At 36.0% G+C, this 19,640-nt stretch overlaps 1 protein-coding gene across 1 annotated transcript; it reads right to left on the bottom strand.

The window, feature by feature from the left end:
• Positions 1-12,623: 12,623 nt before the first annotated feature.
• Positions 12,624-15,370, bottom strand: LOC138347978 (uncharacterized). The gene is made up of 3 exons (XM_069296585.1): positions 15,177-15,370; positions 13,737-14,061; positions 12,624-13,142 (listed from the first exon to the last, which is right to left on the bottom strand). The coding sequence occupies exons 1-3, from the start codon at positions 15,368-15,370 to the stop codon at positions 12,624-12,626; spliced, it is 1,038 nt and encodes a 345-aa protein (XP_069152686.1).
• Positions 15,371-19,640: the final 4,270 nt, after the last annotated feature.

The raw sequence follows: 19,640 nt of genomic DNA on the forward strand, positions 1-19,640 counted from the left end.
AAATCCTTTTATTACTTTTCTATTTTAGTTCATTAGGATGTTGTGGGGTCTTTCCCAACATCCATTGTAAGTTTAGAGGCTTCATAGACAGTTAGTAGTTCTTTTTTTTGTCTAATTTTCTTATATTTTATATGATCAAGTGCTAAAATTCAGTATCATTTTGGCCAAGACAATTATTTAACTCAATTGACTAGCATTATTTTAATTCTTTATATGATATGAGAATAGTCTTCCCCTAAGTTTAGTAAGCCAGGTCAAGGGTTCGCTAAAGGACAACAATGGTCGTAAAGTGTCGGTAACGTCCAGGTTTTAAGATCCGGGCATGACAGTTTCGCTTTTTTATCAACATCTATTGCAATCCTTTCATTCAGTTATTTTTATTCGACTATATTTCATACTCGTACATTCAAAGTGTTGATGTTATTTATTAGGATACTCAACAAGAGTTTACTAATATCACTTTATCCGTCGTCATCTTTAGAGTAGTCATGGATCTTGTCCCAACACTAATCTGTAAATCGTAGAGGCTTAATAGATAGATAGTTTTAGAGATTCTTTTAGTTTAGAGGTTTTCTTTAAAACTTATGTTTAATACTTAATATATTTAGACAGTTTTGAGATTTAATACATTGTTGATTTATCATTTCTTTCATTTTGATATTTATGTATATTCAAGATAGTCTTCCACTTGTAGTTAATAAGGATGGGGGTTCTCTTGGGGACCATGACAGTTCGCTAGTGTCGGACATTTCAAGTATGTAGGCTTGGGTTATGACAAATTTGGTATGTGAGCCTCAATGTTTAAGTGTCCTAGTTTGTCTATGAAGTCGTGTTAGTAGGATTTTATTCATGGTTGTGAGGGTCCCACTTCTATATCTGAGGAATTACAGAAAATTTAAGAAAAGTTTCCCTTCTTTCATACTCTAAATTGTGCAATACAATTGTTTCATAAGATATGAGATGTCACGTGAATTCTATTGAAGGAGCTGATATTATAATGTCACATGTTAATTCGATATGGTTGGCAAAAAATATTTATCCTTATACAAACCCTTCCAGCCTACAATGATAAATAACATCCTCATTCTATAAAAAAAATTCTGATATATCTTGTGCACTTTGACAAAGAGCAGAAATAGTATATTCAAGAAGAAAAGGGACTCCAAAGACCACGATAACTTGACTCTTCATGATGATGCATATGACAATGCTAATGATGAATGTCAAGTAATCTAGAAAACAAATCCAATAAAGACGGATAGATTAATAAAGGAACACATCAGATCACTTTATCTAAACTTATGAAACCAACGATGAAAATTAAATTATGTATCAAGAAAATTGTACAAGTTGCTCCTCATCAAACACAACTTCTTTTAGACTGCTCACCATAAAAACAAAATAACTGCAGTATAATTATAGACCAGTTGGGAGAACAACACAAAACTTTATACTTGAAACATGGAGATAAAGGTTTAATTAATAAGGAGAAAATTTGAGGAATTATTGATAGAACAACGGAAAACCAAGAGAAATACTATAATAGTGGGCTTTCATGATATGCCTAAACCTGCTAAAGACTATCGTGCTCCCAGAAGACACAGTTGGAATAGAAAGAGATTTTGATTATATCATGATTCAATCTATATAAAATTTTACACCAAAATCTTTTCCAGATGTCTAAATTATGGACAAAAGTGGTTTTCAAATGATTATTACATTGATTTTGATTCTAACTTTCCTGTATTAAAATTATCTCAAACATTAAATAGAACAATTACAATTTGCTAAATGAAGATATATGCTCGCTTTAAAGTTTTGTTATAAACAACTAAGAAATTCATTATTTTCTTTTGTCATCTTAATCCAACTATTGATTTATTAATATTTTCCTAAATCTAATATTTACAATAACAATGGTATTTATATTTCGAGTCTCTCCACATGATAATACTAAATAGGCATAAATTACTTTACTTACTAATCATTTTCGGTATACTAGTAACTTAAAAGATACCACTAGGAATTTGAGTTTTTTTTTGTTCAATAGTGTAGTTGGAAGCTCCTTTTATTTAATAATAAATATTTCAATAAAAAATAGGCCAAATGGACCAAAACAAAAAACAAAATTCAGGTGAAAATCTTGGTCCACTCAAAAGAGTAAACAAACATGCCCTTCAACACAAGACCAACATAATCATATAATCAGGTCAACATGGATATCAACATAAGGTCATATTAACATGGAAAGCTTCAATATAAAGTCATAAGAACAATTCATGTAATCGAGTTCATAAATCATAGCATACAAGACCCTTACAAACAATCCCATCCCACGCGTAGAAATTCAATGCTCATGTGAAGCCCCATAACGCCACATAATCAAGTAAACAAGGAAAGAAATCATAATTAATGCCCTCCTTCATATATCATTACATCTTGTGTATTCACCATCATATATAGAAATCTAGACCAATACCATGTTCATCAATGACATTAACCTCATATAAGATGATCAACATGTAAAATCAACATATGCATATTATTCATATCATAAGTGCATAAGGACAACCTCCTAGGACTTCCCTCAAGGCCAACATGTGCAATGTGTAAGTACACTCCCATACACCTATCTACATTAAGTATAAACCCTTAAGTTACCCTAGTTATTGTTCACCTTTATTACTTCATTCATTCATTTAATTTTCAGGAACAATCGCCTTAACCGACAATAGACCATGTTAGCTAAACTTGTAATCTGGTATCATGAAACCCTACATCGAAAGAAGGTTCTCTACTTTCCAAGAAAGAATTAAAACAATAACATAGCATTCTAGGTTTATCCAACAACTAGTATTCCTGTGGGGGCAACATAGTTAGAACTACGAGTTATGTCTTAAAACCTCTACATGCTCATTAGCAAAATGAGCATTGGAGTACTCAACTAATGAGAACATTCGTGAACCTCCCTTCCATTGGGGAGTCAACACCTCTCATTGTCAAGTTCATTCGGTGCTAAGCTAATGTCCCTTTTTGAAATGTCATTAAGTCATTCTTAATTATCATAGATTAATATAGGTCATACGATAATAACCACTTGTATATCATGTAATTACCTCATTAGGTGTTGCATGATAATTTCGTTTCATAACAACCCTTTATTTATGAGATCAACAAATCATAGTCATATTACAGTAGGAACACAAGTGATTCATATTCAATCTTGTATCATCATACCCTTAACATTATCTCACAATTCACATATTCATCACATCTCATAACATTAATCATACCATCATCTTTTTAATCTAATCACATATAATATTAAATTACACATCATCATCAACTATACACCATCATTATTGAATTAAAGAACTCAAGATCATAAAGTCTTACAACATAGCCTTCATAAGCCGCCTTCAAGATCTTATGATCAATCCAATAATATTCATACACCAATTAACTTAATAGCATCATATAATAGTAATCTATATAATAAATAAGTACATCACTAATCAAATCAACCTCAATTCATAACCCAGGGTTACGGGAAAAATCTTCAATCATAAAATCTTCCATAGAACTAGGTCAAAAACTAAGAACTACATCAATTAACAAATATTCAACCATAATCTCTCAATAATAATCAAATTAAATCAACATCAAATTAATTTGAAAGAGTAATCACGAAATTTGATGAAATCCCATCTTTTAGACTTCATTCAAAACAATTTTGAAGAGCCTCTAGGGGAAAGAGATCTCAAAACTGAATATCTTCCATACCGTAGGATTCCTTGTAGTTTGATTGATAAAATTTGATGTATTAAATACCTAGTAAACCTTGAAGCTTTGTATTCAATGGGGTCTTTGAATAGATCAAAAAACTAGAGAGAAGTTGGAAAGAATCAGGTTTTGGGAATTATGGGGTGTTAAGTTAGTTTATGACTTAAGGTAGCATATATATTGTCATTAACTAACTTAATATAACCAACTCTTAAACCTTAATCACTTAATTAACTAATAAAATAATCAACCCACTTAACTCAAAAACGTGGCAGTGAACTCGATCCCAACCAACGAAACCACGTCTACTCCCCCTAGTCCCAAAGATGGCCCATCCTGCACGGGCTTCATTTTCGACAAAGACTGATTTTTTAGACCATTTTAAAGAATAAACTAAGTGTCAACATAATAAGCCATTGATGTAGCATTTATCAAATGGTGGCTCGCCGTCTAGCTCGTGGTTGCACACTGTCCAAATGACAATTTTGGGGTCAAATGGAAGGGTCCTCTCCAAGTACAACTAGGGCTATCCTTGGGGAGTCGTACCCGTATGTTTTGACCTAAACACACTCTAATACATTTTTAACACCTTTCTACCAAATGTTTAATTATATTCTGACTCATAAAACACCATGAAACATGCCAAGGCACACTAGCTCATATTTCACAATTTTCTGGACGTCATGGCCGTTTCTTGATATTTTTACTCTAAAACTTCTGAATTAGTTTCAATACATTATTTTCGGCTTAAAAAAATTGTTTTAAGTATTATTTTATCTAGTGAGTCTCTATAAAAAGTCCTGAACATTTAAGGTGTCACAATAATACGGTAATGGAATCATATAATGCTGATTTTTTTGAATATATCTATCCATACAAAGAGACTTGAGTCATAAAGTGGGGGTATAAACAACCCCTAGAAGAACCAAAAGAGAATTAAACCAATTAATAGAATCCAAGGCGCAATAAACGTCAAAGAACAAATTCTTCATTTGGATCTAATTTTGTAACATTCCTTCTAGAAAGTCAGCATAAAACATTCAAGGAAGGAATGTTGTCTAGCGACTCAACCGCTTGGAAGAAGGATGTAAATAGTGATATTGAATAAATCATAAGCAATCATACCTGGGACTTAGTTAATCCTCCTCCAAGAAACAAACCCTTGTGTTCAAAATGGATCTTTAAAAGGAAGATGAAAGATGATGGAACTACTGAAAAATAACAAACAAGAATTGTTGTCATGTTGTCAAAAGCATTATACATAAAGAAGGTTTAGATTATTTTTACACAGACTTGCCAGTGACTAGGATTACATCAATTCAGATGTTAATATCCTTAGATGTAGTATACGATCTTGAAATCCATCAAATGGATGTGAAACCCTCCTTATCTAGATATCTAGAGGAAGAAATTTACACGGAATAGCCTGAAGGCTTTGTAGTTCCTGGTAAAGAAAAGAAAGTATGCGAACTTATTAAATCACTTTATGGAATAAAACAAGTACCAAGACAATTACATGCAAATTTTGATCAAAACATGTTGTCAAATGGATTTAAGATCAATGAATGTTATAAATGCATTTACATTAAAGATACTCCTAATTAGGAAGTCATTATATGCCTATATGTGGATGATACGTTGATAATGAGCAAGGACATTGCCAATGTAAAATCTACTAAGCGTATGCTCGTTAGTAATTAGGTTTGATATGAAAGATCTAGGAGTTGCTAATGTGATATTGGGAAATAACTTTTTCAAGACTCCTTATTTGACAACCAGACATAGCTTGTGCTATTAGTAAACCTAGTCGATACACAAGTAACCCTATCAAAATCATTGGTTGGTAATAAGGAGAATTTAGGAATACTTAGATGACACTCAAAACTATGATTTGCATTACAACAAATAACCAGCAGTCCAAACAAACATGTATAACTCGCTCTACAATGGAATCTATATTCATCGCCTTAAATAAGGTAGGTGAAGAAGCTGAATGACTTCGAAATTTCTTAGAAGATATTCCGTTTTTTTCCAAATCAATGGCCCATATATGCATACACTATGATAGTCAAGCTGCAATAGGAAGGGCTCGAAGCGTTGTGTATAATGGGAAATTTGATCACATGATACAAAGGCATAACTCTGTTAGACAACTATTCAAGGGTTAATTGTGTAACTTATGTTGTCTATGTATACAACAAATCTTGACAATTCTAAGTTATCAAATTTAACGATTGACCGAGTCTATCCGATATATCTTCACTATTGAAAGTTTAAAGGGAAATGTGTTTATCCTGATGCGATTAACCCTTATATAAAAGACACACAAGTTTTTCATGAATATGTTTTAACGTAGTCATTTCCCATTCATGTGGGGGATATTTGGGTTTTAGCAAAATGTGAATGGAAAAAAAGAAGAGAAAAATGGAAAACTGAGGGAACCATATTTGGAGGGAAAATGAAAAGTCATTTGCAAAGTGCAAATCAAAAGTCATTTCTCCCATATTAGTAGAAGAAAGAAAATTATTGTTCTTATATTAGGAAATACTTCCTTTACTTCTTAAAGGGTTAAGAAAAAGGTACCCCATTGTGTTGTCGTCATCACTCGCCTCGAGCTCGCTTTGGACTATGCTTCATATTTGGATCTGGATTTCACAAATGATGTAATTGATTGATAAATTTTGTGGACAAAATCTATTTAATTAATTTTGTAATCGAATAGATCATGTTAATCAATTTATTTTCTCTTATAAATTAATCCAGAATGTTAATTAAGAACATATTAATTCTGGCGCAACAAAATTTACTTGAAATGAGCGTGCAATGATAATAACAATCTGAAGGGACTTGTTCCTTCCGAAAAGTTATTCTTTTTCCCCAAAAATACAACTTTTTGAAAAAAATGGGCTTGAACAAATTTTTCTTAACAAACACGTTTCTTGCTAAAATTTGTTATATAAATGAGATTTTTTTCGTTTTCTCAAACACTAAAAAGTTTCCTCTTTGCCTACATTTTCTCTCATGAACAAAATTGTCGATCGATTGTGTCTGTGTGTGATCTTGTTACTACTCTTACGTTTGTTGAAGTTAATGAAGTCTAAGGTATCACTACTTCTTTAATATCTTAATCTGTTTTATCTTGGGACATATTAATCTGCAACCTCGGGTATAATGTGTGGGTTAAATTTTTCAAGGAAACACAGTTGTTTCTTTGGCCTTCGATTAAAAGTATTCTTTATATTTCATCTTATTTATATTTCTATAATTTGTGACTAACCTTAATACATGTGGTAAAAAAAGTTTCTCCTCATCCTCGTCCAAAATAAAGCAACGGTAGTTCAATTACAAGACCAATGCGGAATCAAAATAAAGTTGTGAAGTTGCAAAAAAATGCAAAAAGAAACACAAAACAATAGTGAAGAAGAAATTTGAATCAAGCAAGAGAAAATTTAAGGAAAGATTAGCAGATCAACGGAAACATAAGAGACACATTGTAATTGTGGAGTTCAATCAAATGCCTAAATCTGCTTATGACCTCGTTCTAAAATTCATTGTTGGAATATAAAAAGGTTTTGAGATTTGGATGTTTCTAGTTATGAATTTCTTACCATAATTTTAACTCTTAATTTATGTCTTGTAATTTTTTAGAGTATTAGCATTCACTTCATATTTTAATTCAATGTTGGTATTCCCTTTCTATTTATGAATTATCTTTACAAATCTGGAATATACGGAAACCAACTCAAATCACAAACTTGTAATTGCATACATATAGATGGTCATTTCAGCTGACTTTTGAAATTTTTTTGCTAGTATATGACTATAACACTAATAGATTAAGTTGACAAGTTCCATTACTCGTTTTCTTTTCGCATAATATCAATATCATTAAGCAATGTCAAACAACAAAACTCTTGCTATCTCTATAAAACATTTCCGACATTCTTCACAAGTGCTTAAGCTCATTTTTTTGTAAGGAGAATAAGAAGAGTCACATCCCCTAATTAAGCACTTTGTTAGTCAGTGAACCTAGGCTTCATTATTTTTTAAGAGGATCTTTGACAAACTAGACTAAAAATTTCAAAACAATTACTCAGAAACATACATGTGTTCGTTAGATTCGCCTTAACTGATATCTATGTCATTAAACTTTAGGTTTTCACTGGCAAACATTCAACAATTTTTTTAAAAAACTTTTTGCACAGGGTGTTCCGTACCTGCATTGGAGCCTATTAAATTCTGATTAGCACCACGATGTCTCACATTTGGTGGTAAAGCGCTTCATAACAAAAGTAACTTCATAACTAGTGGTCTAAAACTCAAGATATCTAATTAAGAAGAAATTATTACATACCATGTAACACCACAAAAATTTCTAAGTTAAGACTCGAATAATTCTTCATTTGTCAATAAGATCATACTGGGTGATTTTTAATTTTTGTAGGTGTTAAGGTCAATTGTTTAATTTGGAAATGATTTTTTATATTAATAAAGATTACTAGAATCTCCTAGCAAAAAGTTGAGTTGAATGCTTTCTTAAAGAGTGTCTTTAAATATCAGATTTTACTTAGGTCAACTTGAAACCAAATCTCTTACAATATGAAAAGTTACGTGATCCTTATCCTATAAAATTAATGCTATTTGAACCGGTTTTCCAATATTACAAATTTTTCTTCTATGCGAGTTCCAAGTAGAAGTTATGACAATTTTAGCAACCTATTACAGTGCAGTGCCGAATTAGCCGACAATAAAACATTAAAAAGGGTCATTTTTTGTGTTTTTACCTGTAAGATAAACCTGAAAGATTTTCTTGACTAATTAAAGTCCAAAATAGTCAGATTTTTATCTCTTAATTCCCCATTTTCTTTTTCTCAAACCCCAAGGAAAAACTATCACGATTCGAAAGTACCCCTTAGAAGTGAGAGAGAACCCTCGGTTTGTGTCAAGGCGTACATGACCCTTTGGGGTCTTGTATAATCCCTTTAACTATCATTCATTACATAAGACATGAAAAGTTGTGCGGAATTAAAACTTTTCAAGATATTAAATAAAAACTAGTCTTTCATAAATATTAGAGAATCTCATTGTCACGACCCAAAACGAGCCGCGAGTGGCACCCACACTTATCCTCCTATGTGAGCGAACCAACAAATCTAAACCCCAACATTCACCAATATTTCAACCATAATGAACAAAATATAATGCGGAAGACCCAAAACTTATTAATATAACCAATAAATAAGCTTCTAAAGTTTATCAATTATCATCCCCAAAATCAGGAAGTCATCACACCAAGAACATCGATCCTCAAATTTCTAAATCTAAGAGTATTTAAGAAGCTAAAATAAGTAAACAGATGGTCCATGTCCGTACTTCAAGGACATCAAGACGTGAATGAGAGAATCCAGTCCAAGCTAGGAACAATAGCTCACCCTGAAATCTAATATGCTGGAGACTGGCTAGAGTTGAGGGCGAGTCGAAGTCGATGGCACGCTTGCTGCACTGCACAAATAACAAAGAAGAAAATTACAAGTAGGGGTCAGTACAAGGAACACGTACTGAGTAGGTATCATCGGCCAACTAAAAATAGAAAGCAATATATATATATAAAATCAACTACAATACTTAGCAGGTGGCAACAAAAAGTACAAGAACCATTGGCAACAACACCAGGCACACATATGAGGACTCAAGCCTCCACACCATACTCATTTGGGAAATAGGTTTTTTGAATTTTAGTATATGAAAATAATTAAAGATTACTTCTCTTTATTATTATCGTGTCGGAACGTGACACTCCAATCCCCTAATACTACGTGTCGGAACGTGACACTCCAATCCATTATTACTACCGTGTCGGAACGTGACACTCCGATCCCCTAATACTACGTGTCAGAACGTGACACTCCGATCCCCTAATACTACGTGTCGGAACATGATACTCCAATCCCCTAATACTTACGTGTCGTAATGTGACACTCCGATCCATTTATCTCATTGTTTTAGTTCATCAAACCTTCTTTATTTCAAGCTGTCATCTTAATAGAGAGGATTTAAGATTGAAGATTCAAGAGTCGCATAATTTTAGGCCAACCACAAACCACACAATCAAAACATACAACCACACCATCAAGTACATAGGAGACATTACAATATCACTCAATACATATCAATCGTTACTTAGAGTTTATCTATCAAATAGAAATAAACCATAACCTACCTCCACCAAAAATCGTGATCAAGCAAGCTACTTCCCCAATGCCTTTGCTTTCCTCTTCGTTCTCTGTCTCTCGCTCGTTCTCCCCTCTCTGTTCTTTTCTTTCTCCTTTTCAGATTCTTTTTACCCTAATTATCATATAATCAATTATAAAAGGTGATAAAAGTAACACACTATTTATTTAAAAAGTTATCTCCTTTAACCCCCAACTAAATAAATTATTATACTTACCCTACTAATTTACTGATTATAATCATGAATAGTCCGAAACACCCCTTTGAAACATTTAGCGAAAGTTTGACCAAGTCGAGGTTACGCAACTTGTGAAGGTCCTTCCTGGCAAAAATTCGACAATCTCTTAACCAACCTCAAGGAACTATTCATACGTTGTTGAATAGAAATAAGGAATGTCAGTCGTTGATAATTTTGTTAGCAGCCAATTGTTCTCGAATGGAGCCATTCAAAGATGTAAAATATCACAGTGTGATAAAAGAATCATTTAAAAAAGATCCCCTAATTCCAATTAGGAATTCATTGGGCCCTTTAGGAACATGCCTTCCAATTGAGAATTTTTATTCATCTTACCATTTAATAACTCAATCAGATCTTAGTAACTAAATATTTGCAACTTGACAATTTAAAACAAACTTTTCAAGTGATTTAATTAAAATATTATTTAATGGATGAAAATGGAAAATTTTTTAATCCCGATCCATGCCGTAACATTATTTTAAATCCATTCAATTTGACCTGCAGGTCCGTCAGAAAGTTGAGAGAGTCAAATTCAGTAAAGAGGTTTGTGATGGTCCATCGTATCTACGATGGTTCGTGCTGCAGTTCCGTCGTGAAGTTCAAAGAGTTGATCCCAGTACCCAGATTTCCAAGTTGAAGTGTTTTGGAACGAAGACGCTCGACGGACCGTTGTGCCTATGACGGTTCGTCCTACCTGTTGCCGAGGGTAATGAGGAGAGCAGCTGAAGAAATTACTCAAGTATGGGACGACTAAGTCCATCACGGTCCGTCGTGGACATGACGGTCCATCGCGTGATCCGCCGACCCAGTCAGTTTTTATCACAATAAGTCTAGTGCTCGAACCGACTAAACAGGTTGTTACAATAGATACCAATTTACCCATCGTTCGTCCTCGAACGCTCACAAGAAGAAAAACAAGGGCGAGAAAGAGTAGTTGAATCTGTAATAAGATGTGGATATCTTTCTTGCATATCAGGCTCCTTCTCCCAAGTGGACTCTTCAACTTGCCGATTCTTCCACTGAACCTTGATGGATGCAATCTCCCTTGATCTCAACTTGCGGATTTCTCTATCTAAAATAGCAACAGGCTCCTCCTCATAAGACAAATTCTCATCAAGAAGAACTGATTCCCAACGAATAATGTAGTATCCATCCCCATGGTATTTTTTCAGCATAGACACATAAAATACCGGTTGCACTCCTGAGGGTCCTGCAGGCAATGCCAATTAATAAGCCACCTCCCCCACGCACTTCAGAATTTCAAATGGACCAATATACCTCGGACTAAGCATACCTCGCTTACCAAACCGCATCACACCTTTCATGGGTGAGACCTTCAGCAAGAATTGTTCACCCTCCATAAAATCCAAGTCCCTAACCTTTCGATCTGCATATTCTTTCTGCCTTTTCTGAGCTGCTAGAAGCTTCTCCTGAATGAATTTTACTTTATCTAATGATTCCCTCAAAAGATCGGTACCCCATGGTCTCACCTCAAATGCATCAAACAAACCAATGGTAGACCTACATCTCCTCCCATACAGTGCCTCAAATGGGGCCATATCAATACTTGAGTGATAGCTATTATTGTATGAAAACTCTGCTAAGGGTAAGAAGTTATACCAATGACCACCAAATTCTATCACACATGCATGAAGCATATCCTTTAAAACCTGAATCCTTCACTCAGACTGACCATCGGTCTGAGGGTGAAATGCAGTACTATGATCTAACCTAGTACCTAATTCATCATGCAATGTTCTCCAAAACTTAGAAGTAAATTGCGTACCTCTATCTGATATAATGGAAAGTGGAACTCCATGCAATCAAACAATTTCTGAGATATAGAGTTTGGCTAACTTCTCTGCATTGTAAGTCACCTTAATCGGAATGAAGTGAGCAGACTTAGTTAATCTGTTAAAAATTACCCAAATAGAATGGACATTTTCTGAAGTGTTCCTCCGGGCCTCTGGTGTTCATACTTTACATGCTCACAATTCGGGCATTGGGCAACAAAATCACCAATGTCACGCTTCATCCTACTCCACCAAAAATGTTGTTTTGTGTCATGATACATCTTGGTTGCACCAGGATGTATAGAATACCTTGAAATATGAGTCTCTATAAGAATAGTGTGAATCAAATCATCAACACGGGACACACATACCCTCCCCTTAATTCTCAAAACGCCTTCCTCATAAATTATTTCCTCTTTATCCTCTCCTCGTAATACCATCTCCTGAATTCGACTCAGCTTCTCATCAGCAAACTGCCTTCCCTTAATCTTGTCAAGAAAAGAAGATCTTGCCACCACACAGGCCAAAAATCCTCCTTTCTCTAGTACTTCCAGCCTCATGAGGTAATTATCCAAAGTCTAAACCTCTCTATCCAATGGGCGTCTAGAAATTTGTAGGTGGGGTAAACTTCCCATGCTCCCTGTTTTTCTACTTAAAGCATCTGCCACAACATTAGCTTTTCCTGGGTGATACAAGATAGTAATATCATAGTCCTTCAGTAGTTCCGTCCACCTGCTCTGCCTCAAATTCAAATCTTTCTGAGTAAAGACATACTGTAAACTACGATGATCTGTATAGACTTCACACTTGACCCCATATTGATGATCTCTCCATTGCTTTAATGTAAACACAACTGCAACCAACTCAAATTCATAGGTCAGATAGTTACGTTCATGCACTTTTAATTTCCTTGAAGCAGAAGCAATTACATTCCTTTCCTGCATTAGCACTTCACCCAAACCAGAATAAGATGCATCACAATATACAATGAAATTGTTACCTTCCACTGCCAAGGTAAGAATTGATGCAGTAGTCAACAAGGTCTTGAGGTTCTGGAAGCTTTCTTCACATTCGTCCGACCATACAAATGGAACATTCTGCTTAGTCAAATTTGCCAATTGGGAAGCAACAGAAGAAAATCCCTTGACAAATCGACAGTAGTAGCTAGCTAAACCAACAAAGCTCCTTACCTCTGTAACATTAGCAGGTCTTACCCAACTCTTCACTGCTTCAATCTTAGAAGGATCCACCATCACTCCATCCTTAGAAACTACGTGCCCCAAGAAGGACACTGAATCTAGCCAAAACCCACACTTGGAGAATTTGGCATAAAGCCTTTTCTCCCTCAACACTTTCAATACAATTCTCAAATGCTCCTCATGTTCTTTCCTGCTCTTTGAGTATATCAATATATCATCAATGAATACAATGACAAAGAGATCCAGATATGGCTTTAAAATCCCGTTCATCAGGCTCATGAAAGCAGCAGGGGCATTCGTAAGCCCAAAAGATATTACTAAGAATTCATAAGGCCCATACCTGGTTCGAAAAGCAGTCTTTGGCACATCTGTTGCCCGTATTTTCAAATGATTACCAGATCTCAAATCGATTTTTGAGTACGTACAAGCACCTTGTAACTGATCGAACAAATCATCAATGCGAGGAAGAGGATACTTGTTCTTAATAGTTACCTTATTTAGTTGCTTGTAGTCTATGCACATCCGTAAACCTCCATCCTTATTCTTCACAAATAAAACAGGAGCACCCCAAGGGGATGCACTTGGCTTTATAAAACCTTTACCTAACAACTCCTGAAGTTGGGCCTTTAACTCCCATAACTCAACTAGAGCCATTCTATAAGGGGGTATGAAAATGGGGTGAGTACCCGGCTCCAGATCAATACAAAAATCAATATCCCTATCCTGTGGCATACCAGGAAGGTCCGCGGGAAACACATCTAGGAACTCCCAGACTATCGAGACAGACTCAATAGAAGGTACTTGGGAAGTATCATCCCTAAGATGTGCCAAGAAACCTAAAAAACACTTACTAACCATTTTCTTAGCACGAAGAAAGGAGATGATATGAACTGGAGTGGAAGTATAGTCACCCTCCAACACTAGCGGATCTGTCGCAGGCTTGGCCAATGTCACAGTTTTAGCATTACAATCAAAGATTGCAAAATTTGGAGAAAGCCAAGTCATACCTAGGATTACATCGAAATCCACCATCTTTAGAATAATCAAATCTACATAAGTATTGCTCCCTACAAAAGTCACAAGACAAGACCTATACACCTTCTCAACTATCACAGATTCACCCACAGGAGTAGAGACACGAATAGGCATGTCAAGCAAATCACAATGTAAATAAAGACCAGTAGCAAATGAGGAAGATACATATGAAAATGTGGATCCAGGATCAAATAATACAAAAGCCATGCAATCACAGACCAAAAGATAACATGTGATAATAGCATGAGATGTCTCTACTTCAGACCTCCCGGGGAAGCATAACAATGGGCCCTATCACCTGTCTGCCCGTTGCTCCTACCATGTTGCGCTGCAGTAGCTCCAGCTCACCCTCCACCCCGGCTTATTTCGTGACCACCATTACCTTGGCTACCACGTCCTCCAAAAAGGCGGCCTCTCCCATGACCACCTCTACCTCTTACTATTGGGGGTCTGTAACTCTATTTTGGACAATATCTCCTAATATTTCCAGTCTCTCCACATCCATAGCAATCTCTGGAGTCAAACATAGGTCTCTGGGAGAACGACGAAGTATGGGGATAACCTCCAAACTCAGAGAAATGCGGACTGGTCTGCGATGGACCCCCAGCTACAGCTTGCAGTGAAGACTGAATAGGTCGGGTTTGGTAACCTCCTGAACTCTGCCCTCTCGAGTAAGAACCACTAAACTCACCTCCCTTACGAAACTTCTTAGATGTCGATGCCATGGTGAAATCGTCTGGCTTCACCCCCTCAACCTCTATCACAAAATCAACAACTTCCTGAAAGGATTTTGCTGCTGCAGCTACCTGTAAGGCTGAGATCTGCAAATCTGACCTCAATCCCTTCACAAAACGGCGAATCCGCTCTTATGGACTGAAGCAAAGCTGGGTGGCATACCTGGATAGTGCACAAAACTTAGCCTCATAAGCAGTAACAGACATTCTGCCTTGCTCTATGCTAAGGAACTCATCTCTCCTCTTGTCCCTCGAAGTCCGGGGTATATACTTCTCCATAAATAAGCTAGAGAATGATGCCCAAGTCATAGATGGTGTCTGTGCTGGTTGACACTCACCATACTTCCGCCACCACATTTTGGCATTCACTTGAAACTAATAGGTTACAAACTAAACACCGAATCGTTCTACTATGTCCATCTTATGTAGCAGCTCATGACAATCAACCAGAAAATCATAGGCATCCTCAGATTCAGCACCCTTGAAGACTGGAGGCTTCAACTTCAAGAATTTAGTGAAAAGTTCATGCCGATCACTCGTCATTATAGACCATGTAGTCAATCAAGGAAACGTGCCTACTTCCAACGAGGCATCCATGCGGGGAGCCACATCAGCTGCATGTTGTACTCCCCGAACTTGAGGTGCTGGTGCAGCAAACACTGAAGGTGTCTGGCCCTGATCAGATTACCCGCTAAGATAAGTAAGAACCTGGTTAATCATCTCTGGGGTAGGCTGGGGTGGTAATTCCTCATCTTGAACCTGCTCATTTTCCTCTTCTTCACTCTCTCTCACTACCTCATCAGTCGATGGAGGAGTCATCGCCCTATTACTAGCTTGATCGGGTGTTTGTGCTTTATCTCTAGAGGGCGTCCTCCTGCGACCTCTACCACGGCCTCTTGCCACTGCTCCTCCTCGAGCTACAACCCCAATGGTTGGCTCAAACGCACCCTATCTTGCCGGTGTTGGTGTTGGCACAGGTTTTGCTCTAGTTCTAACCATCTGCGAAATAGAGTGAGGATGTCAGATACCAATTTGTATCACCTAGATACCAATTGGATCCAAGTAATAGCACGAAAGAAAGAAAGAATGGAATTTTCTGAAAGTCTTATAGCCTCTCAAAGAAAAGTAAGGGCGTCCCCCTACTATTCCTCAAAACTCTACTAGAATCGTTCTTGTGTGATGAGACCAACAAACCTAATGATCGATACCAAGTTTGTCATGACCCAAAACGAGCCGCGAGTGGCACCCACACTTATCCTCCTATGTGAGCGAACCAACAAATCTAAACCCCAACATTCACCAATATTTCAACCATTATGAACAAAATATAATGCGTAAGACCCAAAATTTATTAATATAACCAATAAATAAGCTTCTAAAGTTTATCAATTATCATCCCCAAAATCTGGAAGTCATCACACCAAGAACATCTATCCTCAAATTTCTAAATCTAAGAGTATTTAAGAAGCTAAAATAAGTAAAAAGATGGTCCATGTCCAAAATTCAAGGACATCAAGACGTGAATGAGAGAATCCAGTTCGAGCTAGGAACAATAGCTCACCCTGAAATCTGATATGCTGGAGACTGGCTAGAGTTTAGGGCGAGTCGAAGTCGATGCTACGCTTGCTGCACTCCACAAATACCAAAGAAGAAAATTACAAGCAGGGGTCAGTACAAGGAACACGTACTGAGTAGGTATCATCGGCAAACATAAAATAGAAAGCAATATACACTGAATAATAATATAAAATCAACTACAATACTTAGCAGGTGGCAACAACAAGTACAAGAACCATTGGCAATAACACCTGGCACACCTATGAGCACTCAAGCCTTCACACCATACTCATTTGGGAAATAGGTTCTTCGAATTTGAGTATATTAACATAATTCAAGATTACTTCTCTTTATTATTATCGTGTCGGAACGTGACACTCCGATCCCTTAATACTACGTGTCGAAACATGATACTCCGATCCATTATTACTACCGTGTCGGAACGTGACACTCCGATCCCCTAATACTACGTGTCGGAACGTGACACTCCGATCCCCTAATACTACGTGTCAGAACGTGACACTCCGATCCCCTAATACTACCGTGTCGGAACATGACACTCCGATCCATTTATCTCATTGTTTTAGGTCATCAAGCCTTTTTTATTTCAAGGCGTCATCTTAATAGAGAGGATTTAAGATTGAAGATTCAGCAGTCTCAAAATTTTAGGCCAACCACAAACCACACAATCAAAACATACAACCACACTATCAAGCACATAGAATACATTACAATATCACTCAATACATATCAATCGCTATTTAGAGTTTATCTATCAAATAGAAATAAACCATAACCTACCTCCACCAAGGAATCGTGATCAAGCAAGCTACTTACCCAATGAATTTGCTTTCCTCTTCATTCTCTCTCTCTCTCGCTCGTTCTCCCCTCTCTGTTCTTTTCTTTTTACCTTTCAGATTCTTTTGACCCTCATTATCATATAATCAATTATAAAAGGTGATAAAAGAAACACACTATTTATTTTGAAGTTATCTCCTTTAACCCCCAACTAAATATGTTATTGCACTTACCCCACTAATTTCATGATTATAATCATGAATAGTCCAAAACACCCCTTTAAAACTTCAAGCGAAAGTCTGACCAATTTGGGGTTACGCAACTTATGACGGTCCATCGTATCTATGACGGTCTGTCCTGCAGGTCTGTCACAAAGTTTAGAGAGTCAAATTTAGTAAAGAGGTTTGTGACGGTCCGTCGTATCTATGACGGTCCGTGCTGCAGTACTGTCGTGAAGTTCAGAGAGTTGATCCCAGTACCCAAATTTCCGAGTTGAAGTGTTTTGCAACGAACACGCTCGACGGACCATTGTGCCTATGACGGTTTGTCCTACCTGTCGACGAGGGTAATGAGGAGAGCAGTAGAAGAAATTACACAAGTATGGGACGACGGAGTCCATCACGGTCCGTCGTGGACATGACGGTCTTTCGCGTGATCCATCGACCCAGTCAGTTTTTATCAAAAAAATTCTACTGCTCGAACCGACTAAACAGGTTGTTACACTCATCATTACAATCCAACTTAAAGACACACCATAATATTTAGGGACACGATCCTTTACATAAAAACAAATACATAATAAGTATTAATAATAAAACTAGGAAACAATAGACTATGTCCTTGATTATATGAGGACATTCCAAATCTTGAGAGATTAGATATCCCAAGATTCACCTTCAAATCTTCCAAAATTCTTCAACCTATACTTATAGAACATAGAAAATTATGGGGTTAGTAAAGAATAATCTACTAAGTATGGCATATGCAAGAACTTGCAAAAAAGGACATTTTAGTAAAATAATATTTCATGCAAAATGCTTAAAACATTCATGAATTAAGAGTTGAAATAGTATAAGTTTCATCATTTAACACATAAAGTAGAACTTTCACAATTTTAGAATAAAAACATATATTAAAGTAACATTAGAACTATAACAGTGCATACATCAAAGTGAAAAGCATCGTCCAAATCATGTGAGCCCTTTTTCCTTTGAAGTTTCCCTAACCAAGATCGTATTTAGTATGATAAAGGTCTAGTTAAGTATGATTTTTCATGTGTGTCTAGATAGTATATTTGAACTGCCAACATGGAATAGGCTAATGTAAGAATTATTTTTCCTTAAGAGGTAGATTAAGAGACTTTATATGTCAATGTGGGTACTAGTTATAGATAGTCTTTTATAGAAGCCCAAAGAAGTTACGAGAAGTATCTAAGAAAGAAGACATCGAAGGAATCTTAGTGCAAGTGCATGGAGAGATCAATAGCCTTAATATTAACATTTGGTGAGTAAAAGAAGAAAACACAGACTAGTTTAGAGATGATTGAATAGATCCATATCTTCAAAGTATCCACTTTGTACCCTAGGATGATAATATTATGAGAAATCAATTCTAGTATTATGAATCAGATATTGACGTGTTTAGAAAGAGTTATAGTGTTATATCAATCAGTCATTCTCAGGTGTATTCCTAAAAGTTTATCCATTACAATATCCTGTTAACTTTTCTAATATAAGAATTGTATGTATGAAGTACGCTCATACATTTTAGATAGATTCACATCTATGCTGAATTCCCAGAATGAGGGTCAAAGATTTTAGGCAATTGATCTCAATCTTATTCCATGAAGTTATGCTCGTCCATATCAGTCTGTTGAGATCATTTCATATGCTCGTCAGCTTTTTCTGTGAGGTCACCTTGCTTCCAGAGGACTCCAGTTCTATGTGTTGTTAATATTAGTATCATATGGAGTATTCATGAATCTTGTTTCAACGCTTGTCAATGTATAGTAGATGATTCATAGATAGAAAACTTTTGAGGGTCATTCAATCTCATATGTTATCTATAAAATCAATGTTTAATACTTAGTATATTTTGAGATTTAATACATCATTAATTTAGACTTTATTTTAGTTTGATATTATGCATTCTCGACTTCGTCTTCTGCTTGTTTTATGCCAGGATGAGGGTTCGCTTGGGAGGAACAATGATTTTCAAGTGTCAACCACATCTAGAATGTAGGCTCAGGTCATGACATACCACTCCACCACGA

This window comes from Solanum lycopersicum, chromosome 4 (assembly GCF_036512215.1).
Source record: "Solanum lycopersicum chromosome 4, SLM_r2.1".
Classification (NCBI taxonomy): domain Eukaryota; kingdom Viridiplantae; phylum Streptophyta; class Magnoliopsida; order Solanales; family Solanaceae; genus Solanum; species Solanum lycopersicum.